The 19,329-nt window shown below is 37.7% G+C and overlaps 1 protein-coding gene across 1 annotated transcript in view; it reads left to right on the forward strand.

Moving 5' to 3' along the window:
* The window catches only part of MOSMO (modulator of smoothened), a gene marked incomplete at its 5' end in the record, with an annotated part of 54,354 nt that extends 36,160 nt beyond the window's left edge, over nucleotides 1-18,194 (forward strand). The window contains 2 exons of the mRNA XM_079945065.1: nucleotides 12,597-12,809; nucleotides 17,400-18,194. Coding sequence (XP_079801191.1) covers nucleotides 12,597-12,809; nucleotides 17,400-17,584 — 398 coding nt within the window. The 3' untranslated portion in view covers nucleotides 17,585-18,194. The remainder of the gene's footprint in view (nucleotides 1-12,596; nucleotides 12,810-17,399) is intronic.
* Between the last annotated feature and the right edge of the window lie 1,135 nt (nucleotides 18,195-19,329).

Consider the following 19,329-nt stretch of genomic DNA (forward strand, 5'->3'; position numbering starts at 1 on the left):
TTAACACATTGCCATCAATCAGCATGTCTTCCACCCACAGATTAATGCCTTTTCCACCTTAGCTAAGCACTTATCACACACCGTGGCCGTAACTTTTGCAGTTTGAGGTACAACAGCAAAACTGGCATGAATTTCTTTTTCATCTTCACAATTTCACAGAAAGAAGATTCATTTTTACTGTAGATCTTAGCAATCTGAGCATACAAATTTTTTTTCTTATTAAGCTGAGAACTCTCACCTTTCACATAAAGAAGCACTTTATGGTTTTGCTTTGGCATATCCTAACTGCCAGCATCACTAGTCTTGTACTTTGGGGCCATTATTAAGTAAAGTAAGGGTTCCTTGAACACAAGCACTGCAATGCTGCACAGTCCATTGGATAACTTAGATGACCAGTAAGTGATTAACAGGTGGTAGGTAGCCCATACAGTGTGGATGCACGGGACAATGGAATGATTCACGTCCAGGGGGGCTGGAGCCAGATGGTACAAGATTTCATCATGCTACTCAAAACAGCTTGCAATTTAAAACTAGTGAATTGTTTACTTCTGGAATTTTCCATTTAATATTTTTGGACTGCAGTTGACTGCAGGTACAAACTGCATAAAGCAAAACTGTGGATAAGAGGGGAATACTGTATTCAGCCTACGCATAATGGGAGTCTCAGAAGGGGAAGAGAGAAGGGACATAAAGAATATGTGAATAAATAATAGCCAAAGTCTCTCCAGGTTTAATGAAAAACTTTAATCTGCACATTGAAGAATCTCAACAAATTCCAAGTAGAATAGACTCAAAGTAATTCACACCTAGACACGTCATAGTCAAACAGTCAAAAGCCAAAGACATAAAGAGAATCTTGAAAACAGCAGGAAATGTACAAGGGGTCCTCAATACCATTAACAATTGACTTCTCATCAGAAACCAAGAGACCAGAGAGCAGTGGGATGACATATTCAAAATGCTGCAAGAAACAGACTGTCAACTGAAAATTCTGCAAAACTATCCCGTAGAAACAAAGGAGAAATCAAGATATTCTAAGATAAACAAAAACTGAGAAAATCCATCACTAACAGACCTGTCCTATAAGAAATACTGAAAGGAGTCTTCAAACTGAAAGAAAAGGGCACGAGGCAGTGTTTTGAATCCACACAAAGAAATAGGGCACAATAAAGGTAACTACAAAGGTGGATATAAAAGTCAGTATGTAGATCATCCAAAATGAAAATAAATAAGGAAACACAAACTTTAAATGATACATTAAACAAGATGGACTTAGTTGATATTTATAGGACATTCCATCCAAAAACAGATTACACTTTCTTCTCAAGTGCTAATGGAACATTCTCCAGGATAGAGCATATCTTGGGTCACAAATCAAGCCTTGGTAAATTTAAGAAAATTGAAATTGTATCAAGTATCTTTTCCAACCACAATGCTATGAGACTAGATATCAATTACAGGAAAAAAATCTGTAAAAAATACAAACACATGGAGGCTAAACAATACACTACTAAATAACCATGAGATCACTGAAGAATTCAAAGAGGAAATTAAAAAATACCTAGAAACAAATGACAATGAAAACATGATGACCCAAAACCTATGGGATGCAGCAAAAGCAGTTCTAAGAGGGACGTTTATAGCAATACAGTCCTACCTCAAGAAACAAGAAACATCTCAAATAAACAACCTAACCTTGCACCTAAAGCAATTAGAGAAAGAAGAACAAAAAAACCCCACAGTTAGCAGAAGGAAAGAAATCATAAAGATCAGAACAGAAATAAATGAAAAAGAAATGAAGGAAACAATAGCAAAGATCAATAAAACTAAAAGCTGGTTCTTTGAGAAGATAAACAAAATTGACAAACTATTAGCCAGACTTATCAAGAAAAATGGGAGAAAACTCAAATCAATAGAATTATAAATGAAAAAGGAGAAGTAACAAATGACACTGCAGAAATACAAAGGATCATGAGAGATTATTACAAGCAACTATATGCCAATAAAATGGACAACCTGGAAGAAATGGACAAATTCTTAGAAAAGCACAACCTTCCAAGACTGAACCAGGAAGAAATAGAAAATATAAACAGACCAATCACAAGCACTGAAATTGAGACTGTGATTAAAAATCTTCCAACAAACAAAAGCCCAGGACCAGATGGCTTCACAGGCAAATTCTATCAAACATTTAGAGAAGAGCTAACACCAATCCTTCTCAAACTCTTCGAAAATATAGCAGAGAGAGGAACACTCCCAAACTCATTCTGTGAGGCCACCATCACCCTGATGCCAAAACCAGACAAAGATGCCACAAAAAAAAGAAAACTACAGGCCAATATCACTGATGAACATAGATGCAAAAATCCTCAACAAAATACTAGCAAACAAAAAAAAAAAAAAAAAAAAATACTAGCAAACAGAATCCAACAGTGCATTAAAAGGATCATACACCACGATCAAGTGGGGTTTATCCCAGGAACGCGAGGATTCTTCAGTATACGCAAATCAATCAATGTGATAAACCACATTAACAAACTGAAGGAGAAAACCCATATGATAATCTCAATAGATTCAGAGAAAACTTTCAACAAAATTCAACACCCATTTATGATAAAAACGCTCCAGAAAGTAGGCATAGAGGGAACTTACCTCAACATAAGAAAGGCCATATATGACAAACCCACAGCCAATATCATTCTCTATGGTGAAAAAACTGAAATCATTTCCACTAAGATCAGGAGCAAGACAAGGTTGCCCACTCTCACCACTCTTATTCAACATAGTTTTGGAAGTTTTAGCCACAGCAGTCAGAGAAGAAAAAGAAATAAAAGGAATCCAAATCAGACAACAAGACGTAAAAGTGTCACTGTTTGCAGATGCCATGATACTACACATAGAGAATCCTAAAGATGCTACCAGAAAACTACTAGAGCTAATCAATGAATTTGGTAAAGTAGCAGGAGACAAAAGTAATGCACAGAAATCTCTTGCATTCCTATACACTAATGATGAAAAATCTGAAAGAGAAATTAAGAAAACACTCCCATTTACCATGGCAACAAAAAGAATAAAATACCTAGGAATAAACCTACCTAAGGAGATAAAAGACCTGTATGCAGAAAACTATAAGACACTGATGAAAGACATTAAAGATGATCCAAACAGATGGAAAGATATACCATGTTCTTGGATTGGAAGAATCAACATTGTGAAAATGACTCTACTACCCAAAGCAATCTACAGATTCAATGCAATCCCTATCAAACTACCACTGGCATTTTTCACAGAACTAGAACAAAAAAAGTCACTATTTGTATGGAAACACAGAAGACCCCAAATAGCCAAAGCAATCCTGAGAAAGAAAAACAGAGCTGGAGGAATCAGGCTCCCTGACTTCAGGCTATACTACAAAGCAAGTAATCAAGACAGTATGGTACTGGCACAAAAACAGAAATATTGATCAATGGAACAGGATAGAAAGCCCAGAGATAAACCCCTGCACATATGGTCACCTTATCTTTGATAAAGGAAGTAAGAATATACAATGGAGAAAAGACAGCCTCTTCAATAAGTGGTGCTGGGAAAACTGGACAGCTACATGTAAAAGAATGAAATTAGAACACTCCCTAACACCATACACAAAAATAAACTCAAAATGGGTTAAAGACCTAAATGTAAGGTCAGACACTATAAAACTCTTAGAGGAAAACATACTATAAAACTCTCAGAGGAAAACGTAGGCAGAACACTCTATGACATAAATCACAGCAAGATCCTTTTTGACCCACCTCCTAGAGAAATGGAAATAAAAACAAAAACAAGTGGGGCCTAATGAAACTTAAAAGCTTTCGCACAGCAAAGGAAACCATAACCAAGATGAAAAGACAACGCTCAGAATGCGAGAAAATATTTGCAAATGAAGCAAGTGACAAAGGATTAATCTCCAAAATGTACAAGCAGCTCACGCAGCTCAGTATCAAAAAACCCAATCCAAAAATGGGCAGAAGACCTAAATAGACATTTATCCAAAAACGATATACAGATTGTCAGCAAATACATGAAAGGGTGGTCAACATCACTAATCATTAGAGAAATGCAAATCGAAACTACAATGAGGGGGCTTCCCTGGTGGTGCAGTGTTTGCGAGTCTGCCTGCTGATGCAGGGGACACAGGTTCATGCCCCGGTCCGGGAAGATCCCACATGCCGCGGAGTGGCTGGGCCCGTGGGCTATGGCCGCTGAGCCTGCGCGTCTGGAGCCTGTGCTCCACAATGGGAGAGGCCACAATAGTGAGAGGCCCACGTACCGCAAAAAAAAAAAAAGAAAAAAAAAAGACTACAATGAGGTATCACCTCACACCGGTCAGAATGGCCATCATCAAAAAATCTATAAACAATAAATCCTGGAGAGGGTGTGGAGAAAAGGGAACCCTCTTGCACTGTTGGTGGGAATGTAAATTGATACAGCCACTATGGAGAACAGTATGGAGGTTCCTCAAAAAACTAAAAATAGAACTACCATATGACCCAGCAGTCCCACTACTGGGCATATACCCTGAGAAAACCATAATTCAAAAAGAGTCATGTACCACAATGTTCATTGAAGCTCCATTTACAATAGCCAGGGCATGGAAGCAACCTAAGTGTCCACTGACAGATGAATGGATAAAGAATATGTGGCACATATATACAATGGAATATTACTCAGCCATAAAAAGAAAGGAAATTGAGTTATTTGTAGTGAGATAGCTGGACCTAGAGACTGTCATACAGAGTGAAGTGAGTCAGAAAGAAACAAATACTGTATGTTAACACATATATGTGGAATCTAAAAAAAAAAAAAAAGGTTCTGAAGAACGTAGGGGCAGGACAGGAGTAAAGACGCAGACATAGAGAATGGACTTAAGGACACGGGGAGGGGGAAGGGTAAGCTGGGACGAAGTGAGAGAGTGGCATGGACATATATACACTACCAAAAGTAAAATAGATGGCTAGTGGGAAGCAGCCACATAGCACAGGGAGATCAGCTCGGTGCTTTTTGTCCACCTAGAGGGGTAGGATAGGGAGGGTGGGAGGGAGATGCAAGAGGGAGGAGATATGGGGATGTATGTATACGTATAGCTGATTCACTTTGTTATACAGCAGAAACTAACACACCACTGTAAAGCAATTATACTCCAATAAAGATGTTTAAAAAGTCAGTATAAATATCTTTTTGCTAATAATTCTTTTCTCTTTAAAATAAAGCAGTAATTATAAAAGTGTGTTGATGGGCTTATAATGTATAAAGATGTAATTTTACAAAAGAAAGGGAGGGAATAGAGGGATATTGGGGCAAAAATTTTGATACACTGTTGAAATTAAGTTGGTAAATCTAAGCTGTTGGGTTTCGTTTGAGATAAAATCCACCATTTTAAACTGTACAGTTCAGTAATTTTTAGTATATTCACAGTGGTATGTGGCCATCGCCAATATCTAATTCCAGAGTATTTGCATCACCCCAGGAAAAAGAACCCCCAAACTTCCTAATTCCTCCTCCCACATCCCCTGCCATCCACTGATGTCTCTGCCTCTGTGGATTTACCTATTCTGTATATTTCATATAAATGGAATAATACAATATGTAGCCTTTTGTGTCTGGCCTTTTTCACTTAACATAGGGTTCATCCATATTGCAGCTTGTATCAGTACTTTAAAATTTTTTTCTGAATAATATTCTATTGTATGGATTTTGTTTATCAGTTGATGGCCATTTGGGTTGTTTCCCCTTTTCTTGCTATTATGAATAATGCTATGAACATTCGTGTACAAGTTTTTGTATAAATGTATATATTCTAACTCCAACTGAGTACACTGTTATACACTTCAATTCTGACACTAGCCACCTAGAGTTAGCACAGATCCCACAAATTAAGGGCTCTGTCCTCCACAAGATTGCCTCTAATTCAGACACTGCCACAAGTTCGGGGGGGCAGGGCACTTCCGACCTACTGGCTACAAATTTGGGATTTCCCACGACCCCCTCTAGTTCAACAGAAAGACAGTTATGATGCTTTGAACGGGGCCATGGAAGCATAGAGGAGCAGTCAGCCCAGAATGGGAACGTAAGCTTGTCGAGGGAGACTTCCCAGAAGTGACTTCTAAGCTGTGACTGGAGTTTTGAATCATACGTAGAAACCAGGAGAAGACGTTTGGAAGAGTAGTTTAGGCAGAGGGAACAGCATATACGAAGGCCTGGGGTGTGTGTGTGCGTTAGAGATGACTGAAGAGTTAATTTAAGAATTTGAGCATCAAATGTAAAAAAAGAAAAAAAAGCAATATCATCCAGACCTTTGTAGGACATTTGGACTTAAGAGGAGAGAGAGTGTGTAGAAGAAAAACCAGATCCAACAAAGACCCCTAAAGAATGCCAAATTTTAACACATGGCAGAGAAAAAGATGTCTGTGAACAAAGACAGAGAAAGAAAAACTAAAGGGGCATGAGGAAAATAAATAGAACATGGAGTCACCAAAACGAAAGGAAATGTGTTTGAAGAAGCTGTAACAGATGCTGCTAAAATATTAAGGAAAGGACTTAGAAATGCCCATTAGAGTCAGCAGTATGGAATGAGTGAGCTTGGCAAGAGCTGTGTCAGTGGGGCGGTTGGGGTAAAAGCCAAGCTGCAGTAGATTAAAGAGTGAACAAGACTCTGGGAAGTGGGGACAGGGACTCTTGACAGGGTAGGGGACAAAGGATACTAGGTGGAGCGGACAGAAACACAAACATGTCAATACCAGAGGATGGCTTGACGTGATGGGATAGTTTTGTTTTATGATAAGGGAGACTTAGGGGACTTCCCTGTCAATCCAGTGGTTAAGACTCCGCACATCTAATGCAGGGGGCGCAGGTTCTATCCCTGGTCAGGGAGCTAGGATCCCACACGCCGCGCGGTGCGGCCAAAAAATAAAATAAAATAAAAAATAAACAGTTGAAAAAAAAATAGGGAAGACTTAAGCTTATTCAAACAATTTTGCAATCCAGAAGAGAAAGAAAATAATAAGTTGGGCAAGCTCCCAAAGAAAGTGAGAGGGAATGGGATCCAAAACAAAGGGAGAAAGATCAATAGGATGAAAGAACAAGTGTGTGCAGATAAATTCGTAAGTTTTGATGGTGGACAGTTGAGGGGTTGCTGTCTGATGGCCTCTATCTTTTCTGAAAAGTAACAGACACAGGCACCTACTTAAGTGATAGGGGTGGGGAATGGCTCTTGTATTGAGGGAGAGTGCAGCAGACTTGGAATGGTCACAGTAGAGAATGGGGAAGCGCTGAATTAGGAAAATCTAATTAGTTTCTGGGTAGTGGTGATGGTCATGAGATAGAAACTTAGGAATTTATAGTGGCACACCTCTGCTCTGAGATATGATTTTCTTCATCAGCATTCAGCATACTGGAGGTAAGTGCAGGAGGGGCAAAACCTATGTTGAATCAGGGTTATGGTTTTTGCCAGGTGGGTGCAGTGAAAGGATAGAAGTTAGGTGGTAATATGATGGATCAAGGACTCTAGGCTGGATAAGGAAAGAAGTGAAGACAATAGGAAAGTGATGGATGGGGAGAAAATAGGGGCCAGTGTCAGGGAGGTATAAGAACAGGTGAAAGTAACAGGAAAGGACACTGTTACTATAGTGGACACTAGTGACTGACCTAATAAACCTATTATGTTACTCGGGTTTTCAGACATTGCCTATGTATGGTTCATTAAGTTTCCTTGTTTTACGTGTTGACTCTTTTTGGCCAGTTCACTATTTATAAGCACCCGCATCTTAAGGTAGAACCCAGAAATCACAGCTGATAAAAAATAATCATCACTAGCAGTGTTTCTGGAGGAAAAAAATTAAATATGTGAAGTTTTTAAGTTACCTATAGACTATTATTTTCTGTGCTTGTGCTTCTACTCATTTAAAGTATGAGCTGCCAGGGTATGACTTACACCGGAAGGTATGTGTCACTGCCTACATTGGGGCCGCCTACCAGGCCCCTTCTCACCTGCCTCCAGGTTCTCCTAAATTTCCTCAGCCAACCTGTCACTGAAACATGAAACTCTATAATTTCAGTTAAGTTGGAATATTGTCCCTTACTTAACTACAGGTGCTCTTGGAAAGGGCAATATGTTAAGCCTTTATCAGTCACTAAGACTTTTGTGGTAACGTGTTTGGTTTGTGTTACCAGTAGGATAGCTTGCCAAGATTAGATTTTTATATCCCCAGGGAGAAAGTAGAGTAAGAAATCCACATCAGTTGTAGGGATTGGGTGGGCCCGTTCACAATACCTACAGCTAACGAAGAGGGCCCCCTGAGAGGAAGAGAACATGAGTAGGAAGAGAACTCAAGGGAGAGATGGGAGAGGGCAATAGCAAATGTTAACTTCACAATTTTGTTCAAATTCAGCCCTATCTTGGAAAACCCTCTCCGTAGTCAGTTTAGTGAGCAGTTACTGCATATGATTTGCTCTGACAGATTGGTGGGAATGTGTGCCTTTCTGATTTACAATTACTGTGTTTCAAATTTTCTGTGACACAGCTTTTACATGTAGTGATGACATGCCTTGTAATCATCCTCATTGTGGCAACAGACATGCTCAGACTGTGTTAAATCATTTCAGCAGTGTCTGGATCTATAGATGATGGGTGTCAAAAGCCTCTTTAGTTAAGATTCTCCACTTAACAGGGTAAGATTCATTATGACTTCCTTTTCTGTGTTTTGATAACACAGGTGAGATACTAAGAGGCATGTGGGATGCTATAGTTCCTAGTTGGTTTTCCTTTTTCCTATTGTGTGCAAGTTTTTATTTGGCTAGACTGGTTACCTAGGAAACAGCTGCCGGGTAAAGATGGATTGGCTATTTGGAAAATGGAATTACAGGCCCCTTCAGGAGGCAAAAGACCTGTTGGATAAAACAAAAATTAGTGAATGGCTGAATTTATGCTTAATTTAGTGTGCTTCAACAAATCAAACTGAGACAGTTCTATAGGAGAACCTAGTTAATGCAGCATAATTTTTAAATTTAGCTTGTTTTTAATTTATTTAAGTTCACCAAATGTTTATTAATTCCTGCTTTGTGCCCACTGCTGCAGGCCATTCTAAGGGTTTCCAATGAAGCAGAAGGTTCAGTTCCCTCCTGAAAAGCTCATTTTCTGTTTGGGGTTAAAAGAAGTTACCTTAAAATCAAGTGCACGATTATGTGATACAGTCTAAATGTGTTCAGAGAATTTGGAGGATGTAAAAGATCTTGGCTAGTCAATGTGAGTGATGGGTTTGAATCTACAGGGAGGAGATAATTCTTTGAGGCAAAAGATGAAGTTTAAAGACCTGGTGAAAGTTTGGGTACTAACAGTTACCTGAATTTACGAGATTCAATGGTAGCAGCACAGTTACCCTTGCAGATCCCTACACCCAGACAGCTTATGGAAAATATGTAACTGTGATATAAATTATATTGCCGTAGAATCTTAAGAAAATGAATTTTAGTGACAATGTTGACCAACCACTGTTTGCACTAGCCTTTGCATAATTTAAGAAAACTATTTTCACTGAAAGTGTGACAGTATTAGTTTTGTAATCTCAGACCACTACAAAAATGTGAGCACATAAGAGACTCAATAAAATATTTACGAATTGATTTGCTTATATACAGTACACCTTCTTGTTAGTTAGCATTAGCTTTCTTTTCTTCCAGAATGTAGCTGTTGAATATTTGGTCTTGATTTGTGGTGATAAGAACTTTCGTAAATACAGACGCATAACTCTTCTTTTACGGTGGAACATCCGTCAGGTTATTTCCATTGATTTGTAGAAAGTATAGGTATAATTTTCATTTTCTTACTTGTTCTCTTTGTATTCACTTGGTGTGGTGTGCCAGCCAGGAGAGGAGGAAAAAGCAATCCTACTCAGAAAGCTTTACAACCTATAGGCACAGGAAGTTAAATTTGAGCCCTCCTTGCCATGTCCATAAATGGAAAGTAAATGAGGCAACATAAGGATACTCAAAATATTTTGAAAGAGAAATGTTTTAGTTATGGTTTATTGAACCTACAACTTCAAATATTTGCCAGCAAAAAATAATTCTCAAATGTAAATCTCAGGGCTTCCCTGGTGGCGCAGTAGTTAAGAATCCGCCTGCCAGTGCAGGGGACACGGGTTCGAGCCCTGGTCCTGGAAGATCCCACATGCCACGGAGCAACTAAGCCGATGCGCCACAACTACTGAGCCTGTGCTCTAGAGCCCGCGAGCCACAACTACTGAGCCCACGCGCCTAGAGCCCGTGCTCCACAACAAGAGGAGCCACCGCAATGAGAAGCCCGCACACCGCAACGAAGAGTAGCCCCGGCTCTCCGCAACTAGAGAAAGCCTGCGTGCAGCAACGAAGACCCAACGCAGCCAAAAATAAATAAATAAATTTATTAAAAAAAAAAAATAAATCTCAGTCCACTAGTTATTTATAGAGTTACCAATGAAAGTTTCTTTGTATTTTAAATTTGTGAAGAGAATTGTTACTATAATCAGAATCCATAATATTGAATTTTGCCAGAGGGTCTTTCATTGCCTGTTGTCTATTCTCACTGTACTGATAGCTTTTATAAATGAGATAGTGACTACAGAGGGTAATTTGTTAGAAGATTTTTGCTGAGTGATCAGGAGTGGTTTCCTGTTAGAAGAGCTTGAGCACTGCTGTGAATGCCTTCTTTATTTCCAAAATTACCATAAAATGCCTTATCATAATAAGACACGCCCTCTCCCTCAAGTTTTCTTTTCAAGGAAACTTTTTAATGTTTCATTTTAAGAACAGTTATGCAACTCCCTGGTACCTACTCACCCCTATTGTCGTCCCTTTTCTGGTTTCAAGCAATGACCATGATACTAAAAATGTTAGTAACTGTCAAAAACTTTGAACTGATTTACTTCTCTGGCCTGTGGAATCACTCCACTCCAAACAGCAGCTCGGAGGAGGGATAGGGTGGCATTACTTACTGTGACAGTTTGCTCACTTTCTATCCGTCTCCCGCCCCTCATCTGCCTCCATCTTGCTGGCGATGATCCTGTAATTATAATGCTGTTTGCACCTATGCGGAGATCACAAGAAGGGCCTAATTATTAGATTATCTGAGAGAAAAAGGTACAACTTGTTTGCGTTATCGTCTTCCACTCTTTTGAAAAGTTATAGTCAGAGTTAGCATTAGAGGAAAAAAGACCACAACTCAATTCTGAGAGCAGAACTGATTTTTCTCTTCATTTTCTTTGAATACATTGCTTATTTCTACAAATGGCAAAGGCATGTTGCAGGAAAACCCCCTCCCTCCAACAGCCCCACGTACCCACATATACATCTGTATGTACAGGTTCAGCCCTGGTCTGTCTTCTCCCACCAAGGGCAGCTTCCCAAAATGCCTCTGGGAATTTTACTGACTGTCCTCAAAAAAGGCACTTGTTCATGGCAGGTGCTATGATTTTTGAGGTTAATGTCTTTTTGTTGTAGTTGTTGTTGTTGTTCATAATGAGAAAATAAGACCAATAAAAGATGCAGAAATCTGTTGTTTTCAGTGGCTCCAGAAATTTCTTTTCTTGTATTTCTGGCAGCTGTTTTCCCATTTGCAGTTGCCCTTAAAGGGGGAAGCAAGCAACTTTTACTCAAAAGTGACATTTTAATTGTTCTTCTTACTGGGGAAAAGGATAAAATAATAATTCTTTCATCTTCCTTATCTAGGTCTCTGTAAATTAATTCACCCCAAATTTGATAGAGAGGTTCCTTGGGTTTGACATGAGAACATGTTTGTTTAAAAATAGCACTTGATGTTTTACAAAAACCACTTTCATTTATTTAAATGGAAGAGGGGGCACTTTAAAAATTAGCACCGATGCCTTTATGCTTTTCTGCTGAAGCATACTAGTAATGATTTGGCACTGTGAGTACTTGTACATTGTACAAAAATTGTTGACTTACCAAATGGGGTGAACCTACTAGCTTTTCCAGCATTTTCTTGAATTTAGTGGAAAAGTACTTATATTGTAATTTTCTTAGACCTTTTAAGTTTAATAAAATAATATTAGTTCCAGTATTTAATCCATTATTTAATTTTATTTATGTATTACACTTAGACATATTTCAAGTTTGCCTTCAAATTTTTAAAACGTGTGTTTCTCCTCAGCCAAAATAAAATCATATACGTTTGAGTCTTGGATCTGGGAATAGAAAAGTTCCAATTCTTTTTGCTAATATGGTAATCTCAGCAAGAGCGGGAACCTCATCTCTCTTGTTCACCGTTATTTTCCTGGAGCCTAGAACAGTGCCAGACACAGGTACCCAGAAAAGTATTTAATAAATGACTGAACGAATTTTCTTCTATGACTTGTGAGGTTTTTTTTTTTTTTAAAGTTCACTTTGTACCTTAAACAAAGTATTACTACATAGTGGACTACAGCAGGATGCTGAAGAATAGGACTCTGGAATTCAGTGCTTGAATGACCCACTCAGAGAGAAAAGGACTAAAGGGGTGTTGGTAGGGACAATTCCCTGGGTGTGCCAAACCCACTAAAATACTCCCACGTTTTGCATCTCTCCAGGAGCGCTCACTGTGGGCCTTGTGCGACAGTGTCAAACAATCCATGGACGAGACCGGACATGCATCCCACCTCGGCTTCCCCCAGAGTGGGTCACCACACTGTTTTTTATCATCATGGGAATCATTTCATTGACTGTCACATGTGGTTTGCTGGTGGCTTCCCACTGGCGAAGAGAAGCCACAAAATATGCTCGATGGATAGCATTCACTGGAAGTAAGTAACCTGTGCTAACTAAATTTGTCTAGAAGGCACTCACCCTGGAATCAAGACTCAGTAATAAGGACTCTCTAATCATCAAAGGGCACCACTTGCGTACGGCCATCAGATAGACTCTACGCGGTCCCATCAGCTCTTCCGAATTCTCACCATAAGACCAGGACATCCAAACCTTAATTGCTTTGTATAACGTGCTATTTTAATGAATTTTATTTTTGCTCACATTGTGACCTAAGTGTTCCAGGTCTGTGACTCAGAGCTATCACTAACCTGAGTCTTCCTCTTCTTAAAGGTATTGGTATCGTCTGTCAAATAAAGATAAATCTAGAAGAAAATATACAGAAATACAAATTAGTTTAAGGTGGTGATTTGCTTTTTAATATCATTGATTTGAGTTTCTACCATAAGTTGTGGTGTGACCATTGAAAAATCAACACATTTGGTTATTTAATAATCATTTCTCAACATCTCTGATGCCATTTAAGCTATGCCCAAGGGTGTGATAATACATATATATTACACATTCTCATGTACTTTGCAAAACTGGTTTAATTTCAGAGCACAACGCAGGCTTTTCCCAAGCTAAAAGCAACAAAAATGCTCAAAGGGAAGGTTTCTGTAATTCTGCTTTCTTCTTTCTAAAGCAGGTTTGTCCCCCAGGGAACATTTGTCAAAGTCTGGAAACATTTTTGATTGTCCCAACTAAGGGGATGCTCCTGGCATGTAGTGAGTAGAGTCCAGGGATGCTGCTGAACAGTGTGCAAATGCACAGAACAGCCCTCCACAGCAAAGACTAATCTGGGCCCAAATGGCAATAGGGCCCTGTTGAGAAACCCTGCTCTAAAGAACAGGATAACTATCCCTATGCCAAACACTACGGGGTTTAATTTCTAATTCAGTGTCTTATAATCATCTCAGGTTTTCTTAAGTTTTTAAAAAATGAATATTACAACACAGCTTACTTTCACCTGATATTGCCATGTAGAACTTGTATTACAGGGCTAAGGCATAATCCCATGTATCCCTATTAATGTTAAAACTCAATTTATTCTTAAAGGTCATAGGATAGGGATATTAGTTCATGAGTCTCTGTTTCTCCCTATCTCTCTGTGAAACTCTCTTTAGAGAATGTATATGTTTCTGGATCTGTTGTTTTATTTTTGTATGTATTTCTCCCTTAATTTTAAAATTTAGATCAAGTTGCAGTTGACATAAAAAGGCTTCTCCATCTTTGTTAAGAAATGTGAAAAAAGTTGATCTTTTTTGAGGTCAAACAGACCTCCTGAGACAGTTCTTTTCTAAATAGTGGGGTCTAGAGGCAGTTATAGAGACAGAGCTACTAAATCAAAGGGTATTGATGGGGAATTTAAAGAGAATCTTTACTCACAGATACAGTTACTTATCCACTCTTTAGAATTCACTCTTTAGGAGTAAAATAAAATCAAAGAAGAAGGATTTAGTTTCTGGATTTAGTTGAAATTTGGGAGTGCATGTACTCTGAATACCAAAAATCTGAAATATTATTTAGCAAAGTAATATGAATCAGAGAAAAGCATTAAGGTGCTCACATGAGCCATTGGTTCTTATGACCCAATAAAGGGAAAGAACTTTGATTATCTTGTTTTTCGTTTCTCTTCAAGAGAAAATATTTAAGTACATATTTAATATATAGCTACCTTGAAATGCAGAATGTTTTTCCTTTATTTTCCATTTTAAATAATTTAACTTTTTAAAATAATATGTGCATGATACATAATTCAAAGCCTATGAAAGGGTCACCAAGTGAAAAGTAAATCTCATTTGTGGCCCTGTCACCCAGTCGTCTGATACTCCTTTCCTGGAAGCAGCCATTCTCACCAGTTTCTGGGGTTTCCTACCAGTGGTGTTCTATGCATAGAAACATATATGTATATGTGTGAGTGTTCTATAAATACATATTTATTCTATTTATACTATTCTGTATCTTGGTTTTTTCGTTCAACAATATATCTTGGTGTTGATGTCATCTAAGAAGCATAGAGCTACATTCCCAGAGCTAGTTTACTGGGGTGGTAGTCATAAGAGGGATTGGGCTCCCCCTAGTGTTTCCATTCAGTGTTTGAAAATGTACTTCATCTCTATTTTATGCACTTCTATTCCAGTTAAGCTATAGTTTGGTAAGAATATAAGCTAACATTTTCTGATGGATTTACACAGTGGAAATGTTCAAAGGAGAGCCACACATGAGGGGGCTCACCTATGGGGGCAAGGGTGACAAAGCTGTGCCTTTTTCTTCAAGTCTGACCCTTGTCCTTGCTTTTGCCACCGTAATTTACTTGTCTACCAGTACACCTGATTGACTTTCACCACCAAGAAATCTATGCTATACAGGATATGAAGTTATGTCTTTACAGACTTATTTAGGACCCAGAACTTAATTGTCAAAAGTTGATATGTATTTTCAGCATTAACAGTATTTTAAGATCTAAAGTAACTTCACAGGTCTCAATAGCTAAAAAAACCCCACAAAAAACAGGAAAACAAAAACAAAAAAAACCTCACCCACCAACATTAAATCTCTCCAGGACAGAGAACTAGATTCCTTGGATTAAAAACAAATATTGGATAGAATTAGGAGTTCATTGCTTCCTTAAAATTTGATTAAGCTTTTCCTAACCAATTTGGAAAATATTTAACACTTGTAAAATATTAAACCCTGCTTTAAATATAGTCATTAAATGATTACTCCTTTATAAAAGATAGATTTTTATTTTACAGTAGAAAATAGGAAAGGATAGGAATTAAGTTGGCACATCAATTAACAGACTGAACAGCAGTAATATCTGCATATCTTTTAAGGACTTCTAAATTATTTTAGTGTTTCTTGAGGTTAGAGATTAATCCACATTAAACAACAAATTGTTTTTAAGGCAATAATGTTTTCCCATTGTTTTTATTAGATTGTCTAATTGTGGTTTCATTTTACTTACCAAACCATATTAAGGCATAAGCACTGTTAGAGACTGGTGACAGATACCACAGATCAGGGGGCACTGGCAGCAGTAATAAAGTTATTTATTGCTAACTATACAACAGAAAGGCCAAAAGATCTAATACTGAATACCTGAATTTTTCATTTGTTCTGTAGTAGGTATCCAAAAGAATTTAAATCTGCTTATGTAACATTATTTGTTGTGGTCATATGCCCAAAATGAAACAGATTCTATGTCTGCTTAATATAAAATAATCCACCCAAATGGTGCGAAGCAAACGAGAGTGCTGGTGTGTTTCTTAAGCTAGTGTATTACTTAAGAAAATGTTACGTTTTACAGCATTTCTGGAGCTTCCTTCCAGGAAATATTCCTAATTGGCTTTTTCAGGACTCTCCTATTAAATTTTGTAGATTGAGTAACACAAAAATAATTTAGGACAAGTGTCAGCTGGTATATTTATCCAGGACTCTGTCAGTATTGCTAGGGATGGGTTTAACTGAGAAAAGTTTTCTCATTCAGTTAATATTGGGAATGACTATAGAATGACATTACACTGAAGAAATGTTTCTGCCTTCAAAGAAATTTGAAAGACTATGAACATTTGACCAACATGCTTTCAAAAAGCATAAAATAATAATAATAATAGTAATAAAAAGCATAAAATATTTTCTTGGAAACGCCAGCCTATCTATAGGTAATTTGTGTTCCCTAAGAAGAGTGTTTCTTTGTTAGCACAGGGGAGCACGCGGTTTCCTAAAACAGCCAACTGTGGAATTACTTCTGCCCAGACACTGGGTTTTCTGATATCTTTCTAGAAGCATTTTAGCAAATAATATATTTCATTGTGTTTGCATACAAAATTCAGAAGATTTCCCCACTCTCCCCCACTTTAAACTCTGTAGTCAGAAACCTGGGAGATTTTTTTTTTTTGGAACGTTGTCCGTGATGAGAGATAACCAGTCTGACAATTTGCTCCTCATCACAGAAGCCTGTGGTTCTTTCCACTAGCTGATTTTAAATCAGAGTAAGATAAATAGTATTTATATTTGTATGCACCTTTTCTCAATTCCTCATAGTTAATACCAACTGAGAGAGCAGAGAATTGGCAAAATAATGCTAGGACAATAATAATATACAGCATTTATTCAGCACTTACTATCAACCTGTCACTCACTGTGCGAAGGACTTGACATTGTTTTGTTTATCCTTGTACTATATACTTACCCATTTTCAGAATTTCAGAAGCCTAAGATTACACCATTAGTAAGTAGTAGAGCCAGAACTTAGCCCCTGTCTGACACTAGCCAGAGCCCTTAGTCACTACTTTAAATGGTCAAGAATCGTGTATACGAGTACTTAGTAGGTTTGGAGGCCTTCCTTAATGCTGATATTCAAAACTATGTAAAAGGCTAAGCTAGCTTTTACTGTATTTAATTGTTAGGCTTTGGGGATCTGTAGTATACACAAATCTTTTGATTTGTGATCCATATTGTAACAGATTTGACCATGTCATCAATCCACAACCCTTCTTATAAACTTCCTTTGTGCCAAATTTTCATTGTTTTCTTAATCACCAAACCATGTTACTAATGTTGTGTTCTGGTTTGTTTTACAGTGATCCTTTTCTGTATGGCTGCCCTAATATTTCCAATAGGATTTTACATCAATGAAGTCGGAGGTCAACCATATAAATTACCCAACAACACAGTAGTTGGGTCATCATACGTACTTTTTGTCTTATCAATTTTCTTTACAATAGTAGGACTTCTATTTGCCGGCAAAGTTTGTTTACCAGGCTGATGAATGTCTGAATTGCTTGACTCTTATTATTTTTAATTTTATTTTATTTTTTTATTTTTGGAGGGTGGGGAGGACAAAGGCAAGGCATCTGAGTAGTCCTCGCATAGGAAGATGCTTAGATGAAACTGATGCTGAAAAGAAAAAAAAAAATGCTTTGATTTGTTCTCACTATGCACTTTGGATTTAAAAACAAAAAATAAGGAGAGCCTTTTCCATAACCAAATACAGACAATATTGACTAAATCTCCTGAGCATATTCAGGCAGTCAGGTCTGCACTGTGATAGCAACCTAGTGAAGGAGAATGCTTTATACTGAAAAGCATGTGGCCCTTTGTGACTCTGTGGTTCCATTTTTAACGTCTAATGATTCATTTGAGGGAGGAAAAAGTAAGTCTAAGTATTTATGAATCATGGCGGACCAGAGGGATGCAAGAGAAGTTCATGTGGGGCTGGCCTCACCTCCTAAGAAATTAGAGTTCACAGCTTCCTTGTAATGGTATGAGCCTTTGGCACCAGAATGGATTGCCATTGCATTACCGCACCAAGAAGCCAATAGATCAAAACTCGTTTGCTAAAATGTATGTAAAAATTCTGAAATTCCCTATTCTCTGTGTACAAAAAAAAAAAAAAAAAATCAAACACTAAGAAACATGTCGTTGGGGGGCGGGGGGTTGGGTGGGGGAAATTTTCCTTATATTTATATAAATATATATATAATATATATATTTTGCTGATGCAGTATACAGTGTGTATATATGTGCGTGTGCGTATGTGTGTGTGTAAATTTATATACACACACATGCAAACAGTTCCTGGAAGAGAACTCTGAATGCTTTGCTAGCAAAACACTGTGGTGTGCAAACCTAGAACTCAATAGAAAAAAAGCCATTTATCTGAAGGCTGCATAGTGGAGAGAGTCTTCAGTTTACCTCATTCTTTGTAGCAGCCCTTGATTTTAACAGGTTTTTGTAATAGGTACAAATAATCCCATACCCTTCTAGGTGCAATTTTAAGTTAAGCTAAAATTCTTTGTAGGGTTAATTTATTTGTTTATGATAGTAGAAGGTAAGATCATGTCAAACCTGATAATTTGGGGAATCTGACACTATTTAAATTATTGGCAACTGTTGTCTGTTGTACAGAGGTTCTCTTTTTCTACTGGCTCGTTCTGTTACATTAGTAAAGCATTTTCTATGTTTAAGCACACAACTTTACATAAATACAAAGTTCACTAGTAATATCAACTTACAATATTTTGGCTATTTATAACACTAACTTCACTCTGCCATAAAAATTAAATTTATGTTTCTTTTCATCTAGGCATTATTAATAATCTCCTTTACCAAAAACCTGAGCAATACAGTATTTTCTTTAAATGCTATATGCCTTTGTTTGCTAAACGCTAACATTTTTGCATTTACTTTAAAGGGCTGTACTAGACCCACAGCTTTACATTTCTTCCAGAAAGAAGCATTGCAGCTAACCCTTGAGCCCACAAATAGTTTTAAAATATAGTATTTCTCTTCTCCACATCTCCATGTCTTTATGTCAATGCTTAGTTGTTTTTCCAGGTGAACACAATAGATAACCTCCTGTTTGAAATGTGGGGCAGGAGGGTTTTTCATGGCAATGGAGTCTTTCATGGCAACGGCAACCGAAATGTCCCTATCAGAAGAGTTAGGGTACCTTGTTTCACACAAACTGAAATGAATGCACTGTTTTGTTTTTTTTTTTAAATGATTGCT

The sequence above is a fragment of the Stenella coeruleoalba genome (genome assembly GCF_951394435.1).
Source record: "Stenella coeruleoalba genome assembly, chromosome: 15".
Taxonomy (NCBI): Eukaryota; Metazoa; Chordata; class Mammalia; order Artiodactyla; family Delphinidae; genus Stenella; species Stenella coeruleoalba.